This window comes from Homarus americanus, unplaced genomic scaffold (assembly GCF_018991925.1).
Source record: "Homarus americanus isolate GMGI-L3 unplaced genomic scaffold, GMGI_Hamer_2.0 scaffold50281, whole genome shotgun sequence".
NCBI lineage: Eukaryota > Metazoa > Arthropoda > Malacostraca > Decapoda > Nephropidae > Homarus > Homarus americanus.
Window position 1 is genome coordinate 2,407,511 of NW_024742338.1, and position 23,484 is coordinate 2,430,994.

At 37.8% G+C, this 23,484-nt stretch overlaps 1 protein-coding gene across 2 annotated transcripts in view; it reads left to right on the forward strand.

The window, feature by feature from the left end:
- LOC121876770 (alpha-mannosidase 2x-like) overlaps positions 1–19,526 on the forward strand; it is a 28,153-nt gene extending 8,627 nt beyond the window's left edge. For both annotated transcript variants that reach the window (XM_042382146.1, XM_042382147.1), the window contains 13 exons: positions 240–442; positions 3,877–4,062; positions 4,671–4,743; positions 5,349–5,540; positions 6,103–6,272; positions 6,968–7,180; positions 7,505–7,671; positions 8,178–8,311; positions 8,558–8,710; positions 9,045–9,164; positions 9,780–9,893; positions 10,220–10,444; positions 11,103–19,526. In XM_042382146.1, the coding sequence (XP_042238080.1) occupies positions 240–442; positions 3,877–4,062; positions 4,671–4,743; positions 5,349–5,540; positions 6,103–6,272; positions 6,968–7,180; positions 7,505–7,671; positions 8,178–8,311; positions 8,558–8,710; positions 9,045–9,164; positions 9,780–9,893; positions 10,220–10,444; positions 11,103–11,255 (2,103 nt within the window). In that variant the 3' untranslated portion in view covers positions 11,256–19,526. The remainder of the gene's footprint in view (positions 1–239; positions 443–3,876; positions 4,063–4,670; positions 4,744–5,348; positions 5,541–6,102; positions 6,273–6,967; positions 7,181–7,504; positions 7,672–8,177; positions 8,312–8,557; positions 8,711–9,044; positions 9,165–9,779; positions 9,894–10,219; positions 10,445–11,102) is intronic.
- Positions 19,527–23,484: the final 3,958 nt, after the last annotated feature.

A 23,484-nucleotide genomic window follows, 5' to 3' on the forward strand; every position in this document is an offset into this window, starting at 1 on the left:
AAAAAGTGCATAAATATGCATCTAAACCCTTGAAATAAAGAATATCATTAATATTTGTAATACAGAAACAATAAATTAGTAAAAAAAAAAAAGTTATAATGTTCGTTGTAGGAGTTTCGTTCGTTATAGCATTATCAATTTTATAGGTAAAACCGTTCTCTCTCTCTCTCTCTCTCTCTCTCACTCAACTTGTCATATATATATGCTCTCAGTAAAATATATGTCCCGTACACCATTAGGCCCAGTTCGGCACATTAGCGGACTACTTCCGTGCCGTCCATGAGGAGAGCGACGGTCCAGGCGGGGAGGAGCAGGAGATCTTCCCCTCTCTGACTGGGGACTTCTTCACGTACGCCGACCGTGACGACCACTACTGGAGCGGCTACTACACCTCCAGGCCGTTCCACAAGAGTTTAGATAGAGCACTGGAAGGATATCTCAGGTGCGTGTAATTCATGTCCTCCACACCTCCTCTCCAGTCATGATCCCCATAGAAACACTTGAAAAATATTATACAAATAAAGGGATAAATAAAAAATATATAATATATATATATATATATATATATATATATATATATATATATATATATATATATATATATATATATATATATATATATATATATATATATATATATATATATATATATATATAACTAAATTACAGACACATGATATTTAATCCCCCACCTACAGTACTTGACATTATGTGAGGTGATGCTTGATAGGTATTACTTCAACCACCTGGAGATGTATGGGTAATGTTCTCTCATCTTGTGACAGGAGAGAACTGTAGCCTCACTATAGGATGTCCAGAGGTGCACAAATCCTCCTGCTTTTGATAGATAAATATAGTACCTGTTTATTACACTCTGGTACACTGATTTATAAGTGGCAGGATTTATGCAACACTCATTAAAGACTCTTCGTTTTTCTTGACTAAACAAAATGGTTTTCGGGTGAGGGATATGTGGCATCTTGCAATATCCATCGTCTGTGGTGTCAGATTGTTTCGCCTGAATGTGCACAGATACATATTTGATCGTGTGTATTGTACCTGCTTCACCCAGTTATGTATCATTTTCATTTTTTCTCCCATAATTCTGGTCTTCCTCAATAGTTAATTCCAGTTAACTCAAGATTATTTTTAATTGAAGAGTATAACAGAGCAATGAAGGTGTGTTGGAGAGACTGTAAGTATCAGATTAGCCCTTGTGGGTGGTGCTATTATTGTCCCAGGGTGATTGTAACTGTTTGCATGTACCGTATATCTCGGCCTACAAGACGGAATTTGAACAAAAAAAAAAATCAGCCCAAAGTTAGGGGGTCGTCTTAAGCACCAGAGATAAAATTCTTACCTCTTAGATAACACAGCTGCTATCATCACCCCCCCCCCCATTTGCCAGTGACAAGAAAGGGAAAGTGACCTTGACTGTGACCGCCTGTGGCTATTTTTAGCCGTCCTTGTGTTTGGAGGTGGTCAGTACAGGTTGACCATCAAAAATCCAGCAATCGATAAACCGGAACCTTCAGTTTTCCGGCATGGATTTCAGAGCGCATTTTCAAATATTTCTTTGTTTATTTAATGAAGATATATGTTTTAGCTCATAAAATTCATACAATTTACCCGGCCAGAATATAATTTACATTGCTGGAATTCTTACAATTTGATGATCATTTTTAATATAAACATCATAGATTTTGCATTAGACATACAAATTTTAGATATAATGTTTACTCTGAGTAAATATGTTATCTTTTGTGCAAAATATATGACATTTATATTCAAAATATTCCTGGTCTTACAAGGAATCCAGCAATGTCAATTATATTATCCTAACTTAAGTGTTTAATTTTCTTTGGTTAAAGGACTGTACAGGTAGTCATTTTCTGTTAAACTTATACAGCAAATATAACCATCAGTTTTCCGGCATTTTCGAAAATCCGGCACTCCTCAGGTCCCGAGGTTGCCGGATTTTTGATAGGCCACCTGTAGTAAGTATGTACAGTAATCTTTTTCACTCAAATTCTAATGAAACACTATTGAATTAGAATACTGTAGCTGGTTGAAGCAAGCTTATAAATTAAAGAAAATACTTGCAGTGTGTTTAATATATTACAGTATGTTATAAATAAATAAATAAACAAATAAATCGGTAAATCCATTTCAAGTAAATGAAACAATTGTATTCGACACCGACATTAGTTCAAGTTAAATAACAGACTTTTAAGTGAGTCACTAGTGTTTACACTACACCAACCGGTAACATTTGATGCCATTACTTGAAGTGAATTGGCCTTATTTTAAAAAACCAAGGATGTGTAAACAGCACTGGTCAATGGGATGGTTGGTAAAGGACTACTGGGTCAGTAAGCTCCCAATGGTAAGTGTCACATTTGGGGTACCGGTCTTATACAGCGAATAGGGCTCAAAATCTACGTTTTAGATGGAAATTTTGGGGGCCGTCTTATACACCCCGTCGCCTTGTAGGCCGATATACGGTAACCATTTGCCTTGTAGGCACAATCAAGGAAAGCTTTTTTTGTTTTTTCGTCCTCCACTGTTTTTTTTTTTTTTAATTCACACACCATATTTTTTTGCACTGCAAAGGTTGATGAAGAACTACAGTATATGTAGCTCTGAGGCACACTGAGAGTTTTTGTTTTAAGACTGTCACTTTTTTAACAATTTATTTGTGTTCTGTTGTTTATGGGAAGCACACACATGCATGCACACACTTGCACACACACACACACAGAAGTAACCAGCTGTGTTTTAAAGAAAAAGGGTTACTGCTGCATAGTTAACTGCTGTAATCTATTTTAGAAGAAATCTTCCAGAGAAATCACCAGTGATGAGAATGATAATCTTCGTCGAGCAACATAAACAAGTTTGCAGAAGATACGAAGATGTATGTCGAGGATGCAAGGCGGGAAGATATCACAACCATGCAGAAAGATTTGCATGAATTTTTCAAGCAGTTGCAGAACTGACAAATACCTCTTCGCACGGTAAAATATAAGACTGTATGCGGACCACAATACTGTAATCTAAAACATGACTATTCTGTGAATAGCTCTGCCTTGGTACCTGTTTATAAGGAAGAAGACCTGTGCATCTTGATACACCAATTACCTGTACCTAAAGCAGAGCAGCACTTGGACACAGCAGTAAAGGAAGCCGACCAAATTCTAAAAATTATAAACTGTACCTTTGAATATAAATATAAAATAATGCTTCTTCAACTTTGAGTCTCTCAGACGTCCCCGTGTGGATGACTGTATACAAACAGTGACATTACCTTCAGAAGGACATTAACATCACTAGAAAAGGTGCAGCACTGAACAACTAACATTATTCCTGAACTAAATCATCTCGATAAATCAAGTAGACTGAGATTATGAGGACTGACAACTCTTCAGACAAGACACAATTGGGCAGATCTCACAGATGAAAAATGTAAACCCAGATCACTTCTTCAAGATATCAAGTGCCACCAACACAAGAGGACATGCTTCAAGTCTCAAAGAGGATGATAGACCTATGGAACAGTCTACCAGCTGAAACTATTAAAGCAAGAACAGTAGTGGGCTTCAAAGTAGCCCAGGAAAAGACTCTCAAGAACAGTGGAGGGATTCTACACAAGCCACTAGCCTCCTTACCCTATTATGGCCACCTATAGTTGTCATGGTCATTAGGTAAATTAGCCACATTTAGTGAATTCAGGAGTGATGTATTCAGTGAAACTTTATTTTAGAATTAATAAGTCAGGTCACAGTATATGCAGGCTGACTCACAAGTTAATATCTTTAAACACCTGAATTATTGTTTGATTATATATTAATCTTTATATATTTTATTTGTATTTTTTAGAGGAGCAGAAATCTTGTTCTCGGTGATGCTGGGCACTCAAAGCATGACGGGCAAACCCTTAATTGAATTGGCCGACTCATTGATGGCTCGCCTGGTCTTGGCACGAAGGAACCTGGCTCTATTCCAGCACCACGATGGCATCACCGGGACAGCGCGGGAACATGTTGTTGTGGATTATGCCAACAGGTTAGTCTTACGGTATATTTTGGTGAGTTTGTGACTAATGACCTCTTCATATAAGTTACTGTACAGGGTTTGTACAGTAAAAGATGCAGTACCTTTATATATCCTGTACTGTACAGTACTTGTATATGCATATACTGTACTGAAGTATTTGCACAGTGTACAGAGGAAACTGACTGAAGCATGAGGTTAGATTCCTGCATAGCTCATTATTCTGGAGTTTTCTTACACTTAAATAAAAAAATGGCTTTGATTCGGGAGCTGCCGATTTACCCATTTTTGAGACTATAGTAATCCATATTTTATTTCCAATAGATAAATAAGTTCAAATAATTTTTTTCAAAGTTATACAGAATTGACCCATGGGTGTGATTCAACTGATCATGATTGACGAACCTCCCACACCAGCTGGCTTCCAATGTTTACTAACAACTGTAAACACACTAATATTGTTTGTCAGGAAGTCTATAGAGAGAAAAGTCAATCAGTTTGGGTGTATAACATCAACAAGGATTGATGGTGATTTAGGAGGAGTTCTACCATTCTGAAGACCTCACCAAAATACCATATAATTCCTTCCATTTATAACAGTTACCTTTGGCCTCTTACAGGTTGATGAGTAGTGTCAACGACTGCCAACACATCATACAACAAGCTGCCAACTACCTGCTTGCTATTGATCAGGTGAGTCAGGCTTGTGTAGATGCGTCAGGCTTGTGTAGATGAGTCAGGCTTGTGTAGGTGGGTCAGGCTTGTGTAGGTGAGTCAGGTTTGTGTAGGTGAGTCAGGTTTGTGTAGGTGGGTCAGTCTTGTGTAAGTGAGTCAGGCTTGTGTAGATGAGTCAGGTTTGTGTAGGTGAGTCAGGTTTGTGTAGATGAGTTGAGTAGAGAGGTGAGTCAGGTTTATGTAGAGAAGTGCTAATGTAATAAACCCAGGAGTACAATTAATTATCTTGACCCCATGTACGACTTGATCTCTTGAGTACGATGTATTAGCCCTTTGAGTACGACGACCTATTCCCTCGAGTAGGATAAAGTTGTACTCAAGGGGTTAAGATATCATATTGAAGGGGTTATGTCATACTCAAGGGGTTAAGGCCATTGTACTCAAGGGGTTAAAGCCATTGTACTCAAGGGATTAAAGCCATTGCACTCAAGGGGTTAAAGGGATTGGAATAATAGAAAGCTAACAGTACTTTTGATGGAATAAAATAAATGTATATTACTGTTACACCAACCTAGCTGTACAACCCAGTCAGCATTTACAGTATCCAACTTTATCATCTACAGCACAGTTATAAAAGTGATCCCGGAGCCGTGTACTTCGAGCTCGGAGAGAAGTACACAGAGCACAACCAGATCGCTTCGAAGTTGATCCTCGCCTTGCAGAGTGGCTCCGCGATACCGATCTTCATATATAACCCGGACGCCCACCACCGCTTTGAGCTGTTCACGATCCGAACCTCGAGTCCTTATGTGGAGGTTAGTCGTGGGCATTTTTACTTGTGATTTGTCTTTGCTTACTTGAACCTAACCTAACCTTATTAATCGAAATTAGTCTAGCCAAACCCAACCTTACTAACCTAACCTGTACTCTATACCTAAATGACGTGGTGAAGTACGTATATTTACTTTTTTTGTACATTTCTCTCCTTATCTTCATTAAAACCTGAACATAATTTTTTGGCTGCCTTATGGGAAACACTTGTATCTGTACAGTAGTTGTAATTGTGTTCATGAATAGAATTTTATGGATCGCCTGAAGATTAGACCCTTGACCTTATTTCACGTAATGTTCAAGCACCCTAATGCTACCTGAGGGGGTTAGGTTAGGTTAGGTTATGTTAGTATTAGGGTGTTTTAATCATCAGGTGAGATGAGCTGGGGTGTATCTAATCTTCAGGTTATCCAGCTTAATTGATCTTGATAACAGTACCTTTTAACTCTCATGTTTTTGTTCCTTATAGAAATCCAAAGTACTTCTCCTGTCCCCTGTTAACGAGTATTATTAGTCAATATATTTTATCATGTTTCTTATTTCCAGATTGTAGGAAAGAAAGATAAGATTATACCCTGTCAAGTGGACCCGGTGTTCATTCAGTCGTCGGAAGCCTCGCCCACGATGTTCGACGTCACATTCCAGGTTGACGCTCTCTCTCTCTCCCTCACCAAGTACACCATAAAAGCGGTGGAGCCCGACAGTGTTAACTCAGAGTATGTGGTTGTGTTGTGCGTGTTGGTTTGACCTGCTAATTGGTGTGTTTGTGTGGGAGGGGGGTGGGGGGGGCAGTGTACCTGGTATGATAGATCCTTCTCTCCTCTGTTTCCTTCTCTCTTTCTCTATCCTTTTCTCTCTTTCTCTATCCTTTTCTCTCTTCTATATCCTTCTCTCTCCTCCTCTTTATCCTTCTCTGCTGTTGATCTTGTCCGTGTGTACATCATCAGTGACAAAGTTAGAGTAAGTTTTGTAGTTCACAATTCGTCCATTATTACTTCCAAGACATTACCACCCAGAGGACAGATCTTAGTCATGTTGGAGGCATTTTATCTTTAATTCATGGATATGTTAACCCCTTGTATACAGGACCCCCCTCTGAGCTGAATACAATCGTTTGGCATTAGTGGTATTGTAGGTTTGTGTAAATTTCTTTTTTTCTCTCTAGTTTATTACATTCTGGGGAATTACATGAAGATTAACCCTCCCAAGCTTAATTTCACCTGATGATTCAACACTTTAATGCTAACAGCTGGAAGGGTGGGTTAGGTTAACATTAGTGTAGTTAATCTTGAGATGAAATAAACTAGGGTGTTTATTTCTAATGTTAATCTTTTTTATTTGTATGTGGATAGAATTCAAGCTAGGATAATGGGACACACTAAGGATTCATCACTACACTTGTGTTACCCAGGCTGGTGAGTTATGCGAAGGTGATTGTGCGAGGTATGGCCATCCCTTCTGTACCCAGCGTCTTCACCGTCACCGAGGAGAACAGTAAAGATCCCTTCACGCTGCACAACGAGCAGATACAAGCCACCTTCACCAGTAACGGCCTCCTGCAGTCCATAACAACCCAGGGACACACGGTTCTGGTCTCTCTCGAGTTTGTCAAATACGGAGTCAAGTAAGACCAATGTTGCTTCCTTTCACTGTGGACTAGATTTCATTTATATGGTATTTTATTTTAGTTCATAAATTGTTTTGCTGTTTCATGTACTATAGTTGTTTGAAGTTGATGAACCTGTTTCATATTGTATAAATTTCAATGGAGGAAGATTGGTGGACTGAAAATGGCAAGATTGAGTTTTGTGTATTAACTGTTGTGTAAGATTTGAGGGTTTTTTATGTACGACTGTTAATAAAAAAATACTAGATGTCTTTAAGGAATGATAAGGTAATTATATAGTACTCTAGTATGGTATGATAATGGTGTACCGTAATATTGCAGGAACCACCATGAGACTGCAGGAGCGTACTTGTTCCTGCCCGACAAGGAGGCAGTGCCAGTGCCGATGGGTCAGCCTCCAGTGGTGCTCATGCAAGGCTCCATCATGTCCACCCTGTCGACACAACTCAAGGATATCCTCCACACTGTCAAGATCAAGAACTCTCCAGGTAATGGCTGAATTTTGAGTTACTCTGGTTACTGTGTGTCATTGTTCACCTTTTGTACCTGGCAAAACTAGTCAGTGGAGTGGTGTCTGAAATTTTTGCTGAAAAGTGCAAAGACAAATGTTCTTTGCTGAATTTCTTAATAACATGTCAGTTTTTATTTTTCTTGTATTATCTCGAGTGTAGAGGTCACATGTAAAGCTCCTGCTACATCACAATGAAATTAGGAAACTTATTTTTATATCATGGCAGGTGCTTAAATTCTCATGACCTGTGGAATAACAGTGAAGCCAATGTGGCCTTTGAGAGACCTCTCACAAACTCTCCTCCTGCTGCTCACTTTCATGCTGCTGGTAAATGTACACTAACTTGTGCCACACCCAGTGACTGTTTGCTGAGAACTAAAGTCACCATATATTTCAAAACTTTTACAGATGTTGCCATGACTCAAAATTTTGTCCTAGTAACTAAAGTTTGATGAAAGTCTATCCAGTCACTTCCCTCACCAGGTGTGGATGGTATGGGGATAGACATCACCAACTTAGTCGACATCAGATTGGAACGCAATTTTGAGTTTGTCATGAGATTCAACACAGGAATCAACAATGAAGATGTTTTCTACACTGATCTGAATGGCTTCCAGGTGAGTACACTAATTAATTATTGAACTTAATGAAATAGGATTTTGTTTGTAGGCATGGATGTGCAGGATGTATTTGTCTGTGTACAGGTGTGATCATTGTGTGAAGTCATGGGAATGAGTCTCTGAACTTACTTACCCTAACTGTCATATGGTGTGGGTGTGCTGTTTTATCTCATGTTTGCAAATAATGTATACGGTATTGTAATAGAATCGCTTATGTATGTTAAAGCCTACATTATCCTGCAGATCAGCAAGCGAATGAGGTACAGTAAGCTACCCCTCCAGGCCAACTATTACCCCATACCATCACAGGCATTCATTCAGGACAAAGAGCATCGCCTGTCTCTACTCTCAGCCCAGCCTCTTGGTGGTTCTTCCCTCAAGAACGGTCAGCTGGAGGTATGAGTAATACTAACACATGTTGCTCTTCAGTGACAGTTATAGACAAGGATTATTATAAAGATGGTGAAGTGGTGACAAAGGAACACGGACAGAGAAACAACTTTACTTCTAATGAATGAAACGTCAGGAGAAAATTGTCTCCAAGACCCTGTGTTTCTTCTGCTGCCACCTAACTAGTAGTCCAAATGAATCCTACTCAATGTTGTGTTAATATTTGGATACAGTTTTATTTTGAGTGGATGTTCCAGGTTCTTAAAGTGGGATACTAGTTTTGTTTATGGATCACACTTGAGAAAAATGCAAATAGTATATAGAACGAACTCATCGACAGGTGATGATGGACCGGCGTCTCATGCAGGATGACAACCGGGGACTTGGTCAGGGTTTACAAGACAACGTGCTCACTTCCTGTGTCTTCCGTCTGTTGTTGGAACCTCGCATTAGCACTAAGGTTTGGCTCGAGTGAAGGCTTCTGTTATAATTGTAATTAACCTGTTATTCATTTATTGTTGAAGTTCTGTTATAGTAATTGTGATTCATTTACTGTTGGCTCAGTATAGTTAGTAAATATTTCTTGAGGTGGTCTTGTGAAATATATCCCTCCAAATTTATTTATGGGGCAATAATATATTTAAAACTGTATTAATATTCACTGAGGTATATATACTCTGCAGGTTAAGATCACTCATGGATACAGTATCTGTTAGTCTTAATATATGGGACAGTAATGTATATAAAACAACACTCCATTGCGTGAGTTTAAGATTACACACGGATATCAAAGTGGTGTTCACATCTTTCTTTTTATATATACATGAGTGTGACCAAGATTACTCATAGATCTTTGTTGTATTAATGTGTTATGGTAGTGTGGTGCAGGACATATGGGCTCACTATCATTTTTTTATGTTGTGACTTGCTATTGGTGAAGGTCATGAAGGTTTAATATTACAGGATCATGGTGCAGGTCAAGTCAGGATACTAGTACAGGCCATGTCAGGATACTACTACAGGTCATGAAGGGTTAATATTACAGCAGGTATATTTATTACATGACTCGCTGCAGGAATCCACCACTGGCTCCAGCCGTGAGGATTTGATGGCCTTCCCGTCGCTCCTGGCTCACGCGGGGCTCCACAGCCTACTCTACCCAATGTACGCACTCCTCCCGACAGCCAAGGTGAGGTTGGGAAGGATGATAGTTCTCTATTGTGCGTGTGTACTGGTTATGGTAATAATTAATTGATTGTGTTTACTACAGGGATATTTATTTATTAATTTTTGTTTATTGTACTTATTTATTTTTGAGGGAGAAAGAAAAAGACAGATAGATAGATGGCAGACATGCACAGATAGACATATAAAGAGAGACAGCCAGACAGACAGATAGACAAACATCACTTTCCCATAAATATACCAATTATTTTATCAGATGTATATGGTGTGGATTAAGGTGTTTATAGTATACTGTACTGTACACAAGGTAACTCTTATGTCCTCTTACAGGTTGGTGCAACACAACACAGATGGGACATTGGTGGGGAATTGCCCTGTGACGTACACATGGTGAACCTACGCACCATGCTGGACCCACCACGGGCTACGATAGGCCGCACTTCCCACCTGACGCAACACCCCCCGGGATCAATAACATCGCTCACGCTGCACCGACTTGGCTTTGACTGCGGTTTCAAGTCACCCGGTTTGGTCTGTTCAACTAATGGAGGGAAGGTAAGATATGTTGGATGATAAGTAAGAATTATGTTGGCTTTGTTTATTCAGAGATATACCTTGAGCATTGTCAAGTATATTGAATTAATTTCACCGTCCACCAATGATGGCCACCGTCCCTACAGCAAACTTCCGCTGATGATGACTGCCATTTCAGGGTTAAAATCGGCATTGCTTATAACTTCTGTCAATGGATTTAGTACCAAGTGCAACGACTACATAATTTTTCAGATGAAATTTGTATCTTCTGATGATGTCTGTGTTTATACCACCTACAGAGAGAGATAGATAGATAGATAGATAGATTTTCATTCAGTAAAAATCAACACATGGGTTTACAGTTGGTTCATCATGTACCGAGTAAGGAGACAACATAGATGAACAGTGTACATACAGTGAGATTGATAAAATAGAGACAGAATCAATACAGACAGATATAGATAATTGGTTATAGAAAAAGGTACAGTAGTTTCATCCAGGTGGCTATAGAAAGAGTTGGTTGGGTATATTCTGTTTAAGCACAGTACTGTACTTTGGTGTGGTTGGGAAGCAAGCACAAGCGGACGATGGGACTTTCACCATATTGAAAAATAAGTTGGAGGTAGATATGGTAGATTGATCAAGATAGATATGCATTTTTATCGTGTCGTCTTTGCAGGTACGTTTGACGGAGTTGTTCCCCAGCATGTTTAACGAGCAGGTGCACCAAATGTCCCTCTCGATGCTGTACGAGGGCGTGGACATGACCAAGTCCTACACGCTATCTCTACAACCCATGGAGCTATACACATTCAGACTGTCCCGCAGTTAGCCGTCGCTCGCGTTGTGATCTCCGTTGTTTGTGTGTGTGTGTGTGTCGTGTCTTGTCTTCTGTTGTGACCTTTTTGTTGATTTATTTTTTTATTTTTCGTGAAATAGTTTGTTGATATCTGTATTATACTTTTATATGCTGTATAACATTTAGGTCAGACACAAAAAAATATTGTGGTTCAGGCGACTTGACTCCAGGAATTTTCAGTCAGTTAGGTTACGATTTTTTTTATTTATTTAATGTTGTTATGTTGGAGGCACTGCAGCAAACTTATTATGTTTGGTATGTTTCTAAGCAGAGGTACACCACAGTCTGCAGCAGTCTTTTCAGATCACAATATAGATATTTTATTGGTTCAGTGACATAGTACAATACTGTAATGGCATCCAATTTTATATTAAATCTTATCATCATCATCATCATCATCAGCAGCAGCATTATCATCATTAATATCATTCTTAATGTGGTCTCTTTGTTGAAGTCCGTCATAAACAGACAATAAAAGTCAGAACATGAAAGGTTTATATTGAAGCAGCTTTTCTTCCTCAGAGCATATTTCTTTTATTTTCTTTGATAAAATAAAGAATGAAAAAATACAAAGATTATTCTACAGTACATGTTGAGATATTCACATAGGTTCTACCCTTTTGTGTAAGGTACCAGTTTAGTATGACATTCCTCATTACTATTGGGTTAGAATCATGAATGCTTTGCGAGAGTTTTCTTTTGTTTACACATCTGGAACGTCCTAATGTATACAGTTATTTTTCCTCCTGCAATATCATTCGTTCTTTGCCTGTTTACACCTTCAGCATCCCAGAGAAACTAAACAAACTATTAAACTGTGTCTAACTGTAGTAGAAATAGATCACAAAGCAACAATTACTTGAGTATGTCAGCGCTCAGTGATTCGTTCCTGCTAAACTCAGTCATTGTTTGGTGTTGATTTAGTTTAGTTTGCTGGAGGGGTGAAGACCTGTAGGCAGTGGTAAAGTACAGGGGAATATCACAGAGGGTGGGTAATTGTAAGTATCAGGAGGTTCCAGAATTTTAAATTATAAATAAGAATACACTTACAGTATAGTAAATAAATCATGGTTCTATACCAGTGTTTAAGGTGGCTATATAGTTCTAAACTGGTACATGACCCTGTTCTCTGAACCAAGACAAATATGTAGAATATGTCACTAAACTACTTATTTAAATGACAGATTTTAATACAGTACTACATTATTACAAACAGGAATTTAAGGCATCCAGTACATGTATTTTATGTTATTTACTCTCTTCTTTACAGCCAATGGTTTGATTAATTGTACTTGATGTGGGTTGATAACCAAGTTACAGTAGCATAATGGCTGCTGTACCTGAAGTGATATAGAACTGTAGCAGACAAGGAAAACATTGCATTTAGGGTTAAAAACTTTTGATAACAGTGTTCCACAACAGAGTACAGTAGATATGGTACTGTATTGGTTATGCACAATGCCTGAACATCCCCTGGGCTACCCACTTGTAATTTTGGTGTCCTTATTTTCCCTGATTCTTTCCTTCAACCTTAAGCATAACTACACTTGTTAACACTACACTATTTAGGGTATTGAGTCACCCGAAGCGCAATTTTTTTTTTACTTGACCTTATAAAAATTTGTTTAAGAAATTATAGATTTTGCTAAAGAATATTATCACTTTTTATAAATTTTCTTATATAATTTCCATAATTAAATTAATGTATAATTGAAAATTAATGTTTAGAGGTTTGAGTGTTGGTGAAGCTGTAATGATTAATTAGTTTTTGCACTGTTATGATTCATGTTAGCAAGGAACTGCAAGCTGTGTGTGTATGCGTGTCTGTGTGTTCAGCTTCCCAGTTGGTCGCTACAGTATATATTGTAGACTAATGACCAAAACCAATTGTGACTTTGAAGATCATAAAAGAAATTTGAATTTATTTTAGCATTTTGTTGTTTTGTACAGAACTTTTTTATTATTATTATTATTCAGTTACTTAAAAAGAAAATGTAAGTCTGAATATTTACTGTACCTTTGTGTATCTTGATGGACCAGGTTATTTGTATTAATAATTTTGGTTGAAAAATACAACTTGTACTGAAATGAAACAAGAGATGTTAACGTAGGTATAGTATTTATTGATCTAGGAATGACATGTGATAGAGCGTCAATCAGGATGACTTATGGAATGTAAGGAAATAAAGTGGTGATACTCTGGACTATTGACTGAAAGAGATAATTTCCTGACCCACAGCATCAGTGTCAGGTAAGGTTTGCCACTCCTGTACATTGTATCAGGACTCTGGAGTATAAGCTACCGTGTGCTCATGTTTTTTGGTACTACATACGTCAAGGCTGGTGATTAAGCTGACCCTTCATTTTGTAAGGTGTCTTGTCAAGCCTCTGGTCCTTTCATATAGCAGGTGCCACCCCACAGAACTAAATAAGACAGTATATTGGAAAATGTTTTAGTGTAATAAATTATAGAAAATATGATCTGTGCTTGAGAGAAAATGGAAGTGCATAATTTAATGAAAGTGTGGAGACTGGCCTAAGGGTTAAAGTTATCAATTTGACTAGAAGGTGTTGTACTGTCTTGTTGGGGTGGTGCATAAGGCTAAATGAATCCACTGAACTGACCCACAATTAAAGGAATGCTTATTAGGGCTGGGATTCAGGGATTTTTTCTCCCTGAATTTTACACTGCTTAAAGGTGGAATTACCAAAGGAAGTTTAGAGTGTGCGACAATAAAGAAAATTGAATAGAAATTAAGTTATTTGATTTTATGGGCAGGGTGTGGGTATAGATAGTATATTAAATATTGTTGTTGGGCACGTCTTAGAGATGTTATGAGGGAAAATATTTGTTTAGTAATGTACACAAGAATGAGGAACTAGATGTGTAAGGTGACAATATATTAAGAGATTTGTGAAGAGCAGGTTAAAAAGTGACTCTTTAAATACCTTAGAAATGTAATGACTTCAGTTGTCTACTTAAATGATCTGTACATCAGAGGGTTACATTGTTTCAACTTACCTACAACCAAAGTTATCACTTATGTAGTCTGTAAGCCTCATATGCCCTATTTATACCAGGGTACTTTATATATCTTGTGTTTTAATCCTACCAAATATAAATAATGTCCTCATATCAGTTTAACTAGTTTATAAATGACTATATTAATGGATATTCAGAGAAATATAATGAGAGCATCACAAAACAATGCTGAATGGCCTGGATGATGCTGTGCTGAGCAATAGTACAATTGCAGGTATTAATGACTTGTTTTTTCAATAATGCATTTATGACATAATTAATGTAAGGGTATTACATTGTGGAAGAGGGTGTGGCATCTTGGTAAGGCTAGAAATGGTGATGTGGGTGGTGTCCTGTCAGGCCTGGGGACAGTGTTCTGGACTCAAGTTGTGTGCTGGTCGCTCCAATTACTTTTAAGTCCTGTTGTATCGGTTACTGGGTCCTTGTCGACTCATGGCATCGGTTTTATACTTCCTCCCAGCGTCACTTACCGAGTCTCTCTCTCGTATAAAAGCATGTACAGTACCTAAGATTCCTGGTATATATTCTGGTTTTCCAAATGATGCCTCTGAATTATAGTAGAAGGTAATGACAAACAGACAGTCAGTCGAGTTTACTTGGAATCTCGAGGAGTGACCAGCCACATGCTCCTGATAACTTACACACATATATGCACACACACACACAGACCCCGCCATGCTCATTATAACCTTACACACACACACACACACACACACCCCCCCACACCAACCAACCATACACACAGTCAACCACCCACCCATGTGTGACAATGTTTTACAGCTGTAAGGTTAACATGTTCCTATACGAATACGGCATGCTAGTCTTGGCTTGACTAATGAAACCATAACGTGACCTATAGCAATGTACAGTACATGCATACAGTCAAGGACAAAATTCCATCGACGCTTGGCAGTAGCAGTACAGTATATGGTGACTACTTATTGATTCATATGTGTGATTGGCGAGAGGAGCAACTTGAGAAATAAAACGCATTATATAATCCAGAAATAAATCTGAATACCACTAAACAGACATTGAAATACTAATCTGTACTGCACCAAATTTTGTCAAAAGTGTCCCATCAATTTTGTCAAGGACTTAACCAGAAATTTTTTAATATGGTACAAGGAAAAGCTCCCCTCCTTCGACATGTGTTACCCAGTATACAGATGAAATACTTACATAATATGGTATCCATTATATTTTAGGATTATATTTTCCTAAGTACTGTAATTTTATTGTATGTCCTTAAAATACTGTAAACTTTATTTTTTGTGCATGTGTGAGTTTAGGAACTTTTATAAATTTTTTCTTATTTTTTTAGGTATTAAAAGTATGTGATGATTTATTACAAAATTATTATTTTTTTTTATAATCTGGTATTTAAAGTCAACTTTTACTTTTATTTTGAAGGATTTGTGGTTAAAATTTACCTGGTAGTTTTCTTGTATGGGGTTGGGTACTTATTTCTTTTGTGTAGATATTGTAGTTGTTGGGGGAGGAGTTTAAAAAAAAAGCATTACCAGTGTTGATGGATCTTTTGGTGAGCCTCGGGCAACACTATTGAAACACCCCTGGCAACTGGCAACACTCATGGTAACCTCAGGCAACACTCACACCTCGGGATACACCCCTGGTATCAAACTCATGATACACCTCATGTAACACCTTTGGCAACACTCACAATACACCTCGGGCAACACTCACAATACACCTCGGGCAACACTTGATGCACCTCCGGCAACACTTCTAAACTTCTCTGCTTTGTTGTGGGTAATTTGTGCCACTTAACAGGCTGGTTTACTGACCACTTACAGGTGTACTGACCTCTTAGAGGGTTTGGGTTGGATTTGTCACTCGGGGTACTGTATGTATGACCGAGTCTACAGTGTATGTGGCACAAGAAACCAATACACTGGAGGAGGTATAGGCTAATGTCTCATCCTTGTATCATCCACATATTAAAGGAAAACGGTTTCTATCACAACAATACGATGGATGTACGGTTATGTTACTTATATGAGGAACATGACTCTCTCCTTGCACAGCTGAAGTATTTAAGTGTGTAGTTTTTGTAAGTGTAGTACTGTAGAGAGCAGAAGAGGACGAGTTGTTTTTAAAGTCTTTGTATTCGGGGTTTGACGGTCCATTAGTTTTGGACAAATTGATCTTGATAGTCTATACTGTATTTACTCAGTACTAGTACGTACTGTACTATTTTATTAACTGAATTTTTTATCATTTCATAGTTTTCCAGGTGTATTGTTGTCATTCTATCCTATATTCAGGACTGCAATGTGGGTATTAGTCAATAATTTTGATTTCATGATTGGTCCATTTGTTCTGATTAGCAACACTCTTCTTCTGGACTTGCAACAGTTCATGTGTGAGGTAGAAGTTGTCACCTAGCACTGTGTACACTGTGTACACCAAGTGTATCTACGATTCTTGGCGTGACACGAGAGGGAAGACTTAATTTATTCCAGTGGAGATCAGAGGACGTGTGATTGTGTAGTGTGCTGCCGACAAGGTCATTACATTTCTGCTTCTGTGTCACTGTGAGAGTAGGAAGGTTAAGTGACCAGTTTGTATTTGTTGTAACCATTTGTTGTTCTGAGAAATCTACAGTAAATAGAAAATGAAACAAATGAAATGAAATATATATATATATATATATGGAGAAAAAGAGAGAGTTGAAGGTTTGCAAGGATGTTAGAAGTTTGGATGATGATGTGGAGATGTTAAGAGCATAAGAAGTGAGATGGTGGATATATTCTTTAATTTGTTTAACATTGTACACATCAGATATATACCTTCCCATATTCAGATTTGTGTTTGTGAGTTAAGACACTGCCACTATATATATACAGAATATACAATTCAGTACATATAACACCTCAAGATGTAAAGTGAATCAAAAGATCTGACTAGTGTTGTAAGGCCTTCTATTTGTCTGGTGTATGTAATAACTGCTTTTATTACTTGCTTAATATAACATGAATAAACAGAATTTTACACAAGCTAATAAATATGGTGGTGCAGTAGAATATGTGTGTGTGTGTGTGTGTGTGTGTGCCTGATTGCATCAAAATGGACATGTCAACAGGAAGAGATAGGTTACCTGGGTGGTGTACATGCATAGAATATCAAAGTGAGGCTGTTAAGTTAAAATCAAAGGTACACAAGATGGGAGTTCGTGTGTGAGGAAGATGTTGTATGGGGGAATTTGTGGATACTCTTAGAGATAGCGTCATATGGAGGAGGGTGTACGTGAGTCGTGTTTCAAAAGTTGTGTTATTTAGAGGTTGATGAAACACACTAACCCTCTGCTTCATCATGGGTTAGGAAAATTTGTATATGGTGTTGATATTGAGGTCAGCATTATGGCGTACTGTACTGTACCAGGAATCTTACTCGAATCTACACAACCAACCAAGTTACTATGATAATTAGTTTTTAAAATGAGTGTTGAGTATTGATTAGCCAACTGTGGTTATAAAATTGTGCAGGGTCATTTATGTTCTTCACAATGATATATGATAAGACTTTATTCCTATTGATTTTTAGGTTCCTGTTTATTGCACGTTCTAAGCTATAGTAATCATTCAGGGTTCTCGAATATAAAATTGACCCGGTACCTCTCTGGAAGGTCATTTAGCATCAGTAGGGTGTTGGTGTCGTAGTGCGTTGAAGTGCTGTACATAATTGTGCCCTCTTGGTGTGTTGTTATACGGACGCCAATCCTAACTCCAGGTGCTGGTTTGATATGTTGAATTAAACTGTGATTATATTCTTGTATACAGTCAGATTGTTGGTGGATCAGTTCTTGTAGATTTCACTGCATTAAGACATAAAAGAGGAATGATAAGTACAGCACGTGAAGTCAGGCAAGAAGTTGGCATCATATAGGACTTGTCGTTTCTGAAATGGTATTCCTGAGTGTTCATTTAGAGACTAAATGATGACATGAAATTCAAGTTACTGGTTAATGAGAAAGAATTTGTGTAATATGGATATGTGTATGCAAAGTACTTCAGTGATTACTATGTGGAATATTATTATGAACCATTTATGCATTTATTTAGTGGTTTAACAGTATTTTAATGATTCCACTCTTTTCAAAGTCTGGACAAAGCGAGAAGTTAATGGCAATTTATTCTCAAGAGCAAATTGTCTTGTGTGATTAAGCAATGCAAACATAATTATAATTTGTCAATAGGTTTATGATCTTACAAATATGATGTTTTTGTGTTTTTGGATGAGGTAAACAAGAATACATAAACATAGTCAATCTACGAATATATACTACTGTACTGTACTAAATTTTGATGATGATAATACAGTACTGTAATGTGATTCTTAGGAAAAGCATTTATCATATTGGAGTAATATTAATAGCTGTTAATAAGACTTCATTTAAATTTTAAATTCTAGAGGGAACTTATATTTTTGAATGGTGTAGTGGTGTCAGCTCTCAGTTAGACAAAAGCTGTCACCTCTGGCCTGACAAGAAGTTGATAATTATAGCCTGACTGAGAGTTGACAGTTGTGGCTTGACTGGGAATGAACTGTTTTGGTTTGTCTGGGAGTTGATAATTCTGATTTTAGAGAGAATAAATTTGCTGTAAATTGGTAAGAGATGGAAAATGTTGTATTGTACACTACTTACACATATGTAGTCCTCTAGTGTGGGAGGAGGAGTGAAGCAACTTGATAAGGCTATTTATATATGTAAAGAAATTATTGTATACTGGCTACAGAGGGTTCCAGTTCCAGGCAATATGTTGGCCCCTGCACATATGTATGAAGTTAGAACACAAGATTTTTATATATGTTGGTGTTGTGGTGTGGGAGTAGCGGGGGGTCTATATGATAACAGGTCCTTGGCTGCTGGTTGGGTCCTGTTGAGTGTATGTCACGTTAAAATCTGTACTTCACAGTTTGGTGTTAATTCGCTGATTTTGGTGTGTTGTACAAGGTAACTTATATTACGCTGGTAACTGTAGTAGAAATGATCTTGAACTGTTCTGAGAAGCAGTGCTTGGTTTTAAATAAAATATAAAGCCTGCTCATGGATGTAAAAACACAGTAGTTTAAACAATTTTCTATGGAATTATGTAGAGAGAGTTAGCATATATTGTGCCCTATTCTCGGTGTTGTTATATCCATGGTCATGATCTTTAACATAAAAACCATCAAAAGTATTTTATTTTATCCAGAAACAACTTGAGGGAAGACTTGTGGTGTTTCACATTATCTTTTATTACCCTACCCAAGTACCTGTACTGTACATACTACTTGTAGCCTTTATATTTTTCAAGATATTCGTCTCGGGAAATGCTTGAAGGAATTAAGAATACCCTACACATAGGATAAAGCAACCCTAATTACAACCATTTTCTGCAACACTTTCTTGGATACTGCTAAGGAATAAGATTTGGAAATATGAAGTTTTACCTTAGTTATGATAGCAATCGGCAGTTTATTGTAGAATATGTATAATAACATTACTCAGTGCATGTACTTATGTGTACGATATAATGATGTGGGTCCAATTAGGCTACTGTTTAAAAAGTTACCAATGACGGATTAATAAAGATGTATTCTATCTAACAAGATCAGCACGGTTTAATGCGTATAAAATTAAGTGTATCGTTGTTAGTTATGAATGGTGTTAGTATCACTAAATAAAGTATTTATTTTTTTTTACTTTGTTCCTGTAACCGGTAGTTCAGTCATTGTTAATATTGCAACTCAGAATTTACAGCAATTTAATTTTCTCTAATTACAAGAACAAAAATAGTTATAGTAATAGAAATAACTGATTTCTTATATTCACGTGGTTGTATGATTATTAAATAAAATTTTATGAAATACTCAAACTGGCATCTGGAGATTTTGAGATATTTTCCAAATCTATTTGTCAACATCGAATGATCGAGAACCATGAGGCAGTGTCTTGGCGGCTGTGAGAAGGGGCAGTGATACGTATCTGTTAATTTGATTACCGAGGACTAGTGTATTGGATATTCCTTGGTATTGATAACTTAAAATACACTTAAATACCTCGGTGGTTGCAGTAAAAACACTGTAACATCAATTTACTGAGTAATGGTAATACAAACAAGCAATCAAGTGAAGTGTCGTGAGTTGTCATCCTGTTATCGTGAAGAAAAAAAATCTATAGCATTATAGTTGTGAAAATTCTTACTCATGTGGTATCAGAAAACCATAGAAGATTATTTATAAACTGGGCTGTAAAGTAAGAAACAGCATGGTGACGACCTTTAATAAATGAATTGTCGGAAATCTTATTGAGTTAGAGGAGAAATATTTGAGTTTATGTTGGAAAGTCTACCCAAATTTCACGACACAATCATTTAGTTTACCAATAGACAATGACTCAAGAATTTTCCAGCCCAGAGATACAGAATTCAAGGTTGTATAGTAACTGTCGTCAGTGGCCATCAACTGCTGATGGTATTGACATTGGGGCTTAATAATCTCTCGTGTAATATAATCGTTGATGGACGAGTGTAATTATTGGAATTGTTATACGCGCTTTAAGACCTTAGTTGTTGAAGTACAGTCACGAGATTGACTGTACGAACAAATCTTTGGAATAACAAACTGGAAGATACGAGCAAGACTGAAAAGAAAACTTGGATGACTGAGGTAAGGCATCTTTTTTGGGCGTTAGGTATAATTATGTGTCCAACAGTTATACCTACTTGATTAATATAGTAAATAATAGGAATTATATATATATACTGTACATTTGTCATTGTATTTAACACATTTAACGACGGCGTTTATGTGACTCCATTAGGGTTCTCTCGGATGCTCGACTCTCCTCACCCCGGTCTTGTCTTGTGGCTATAATATTTTTGGATTCTCTGACCTGCCGACTCCCTCGTCCTGAAGATATCTAAATCAGTAGGGTCAGTAAGTAAATATCTTTAAGAGAGAGAGAATTGGCATCTTTATTTTGTTGGAAACTTGAAGTGTGGTTCTAGTTTTGTATATACTGTAAGTGACGGGAAGATTGGCTCCTCTTTTTAAAAGTGGGTCTTACTTTTACCATTACTTATTTACGTGAGTGGTTAGATGGTTTACTTTTACTCTACTTTTGTGAGTGGGTGTGTTTTACTTTTCTCCTAATTACATTATGTGTGGGTGAGGGCCTTAGTTACAGCAGATAGCATCAACAACAACCGGTTCACAATTGGGCAACTAACTACAAGAGCGAACTTATGCAAGAGTGTAGCGCAACAACTAGGCTCTGAACTACGGGGTAAGTAAAGAACACACGTTACGGGTTATCTAGGTTAGCGGGGTACGTGGAGGCCCTCAGACACTTACTAATACCCAGCATGTGAGATATAGGGGTGTGGAGGCCGCCACCTGATACCTCCCACTACCTTTCGCCTCTCACCATACATAAACTCACCAACATCGAGTTTCGTCAGTCGGAGGCGCTAACAGCCTACCCGTATTAGCTTCTTCGACACCGCCTGTATTTCCTGTGTCTGTAGTCACCGCCAGGACGTATTACTCGCTTATTACCTCCAGATTAATATACTCGAGGCTTTGTTTAAACAATAAGGAGATTACAAAGTCATGAAGGCCCCATAAGGTTAGATAAATGCGCTCCACTTATCTACGTGCAGGGAGCGGCTTGACTAGTCTTGAGGGGCGCAAGCGTCGAACGTTGCGTCAGAGGCGTTGGGTACTTGACTCTCTCTCTCTCTCTCTTCTCTCCCGTTATTACGTCACTATTTTACTCCCAGGCCAGGTCATGAGACGCCGGGGCCGAGGTACATAGCAGCAGCAACACAGCAGTAATCGTAAGTTTCCTCCCACGCTTGACACCGTGACGAAACAAGACGCCTACCCCTACCTGGCTCAACAGGTCAACCTCTCCAGCACACACCTGATATTATGCAGATTATCATTCTTAACTCTATCTGTCTCATTTAATAAATGACCCAGATTAGCTATCAACAAACATCACAAACATAAAGAAATAAACACACCATCAGTATATGGCATGTGTTCTACACATCCAACACTCGACGTACTGTATACTCGAACGCTTCCCACACTGCAACCCGCCGCTGAAATAATTGAATCCTGTCTATTATCACACTAGTCTGAACTCTTAGTTGAATCAGAAACTCGGTCGAGTTTCAAGACAATCCGTTCACTTATTGCAATAGTCGGTAGCATTCACGTGTACTGTAAGCTGAAAGCAAGGATGGAAGCTACGGACACGACCAGTCGAGCGATTTTGTACTGTATATCTCGAACTCGTTCTTGGATTTGATGATAATAATAATAATAATAATAATAATACTGTAATGTATAATAATAATAATTATAATACTTTAATTGTATAATTATAATAAAAAATAATAATAATATAAAATACCTGTAATAATAAGGATACTACTACTTCTACTATTATTAATAATATAACAGCTAGGAACACCACCCAGGACAACAGCTTTCATTAAGCAGATGAGCAACTAGTCCTCTTCACCCAGCTGATGACCCGCCCAGCAAACACCCACCCATACATACCACATCCATCTACTGCTTTTTTTCGCTCGCCTTTTTTTTTAACACGCTATCCTCAGCCGTTCCTCGTCCTCTGACCGTACCCCGGATATAATACTGTATCCCCTTCCGCCCTGGGATTACGTAAGCGGTGGTAAAGTAGAATCATAGGATGGATGGATGGTCGCGTTCAAGATTTAAAGTTGAGAAATCAGGTTGGGGACGAAGGTGAAGATGAATTTAGAACTTTCTGATTTACTACCGCGCGTGAAAATTGTTGATCTTCTTAAGAGTTACTTCATGGAGAAAAATGGAGGAAACGTGACTGTCATTTTGTTTTTACCTCTGGATTAAATGAACACCTTGATGATACGTGTGATTTGAAGTTATAGTTATACCGGAAGGGAAATTACTGAACCTGTTTTGTTCCGATAGATTTTTTTATGTTTAAATAATCGTCTTCAAAGGGTTGTCATCATTCTTACAGGGTTAAACCATCGTGCTCAAAGGGTTAAACCGTCATCCTCAAAGGGTTAAGGAGGAAATATAATAGTGAAGAGGAAGGGAACTGCGTGTTGGTGGGAGGAAGTGGTGGTGGTG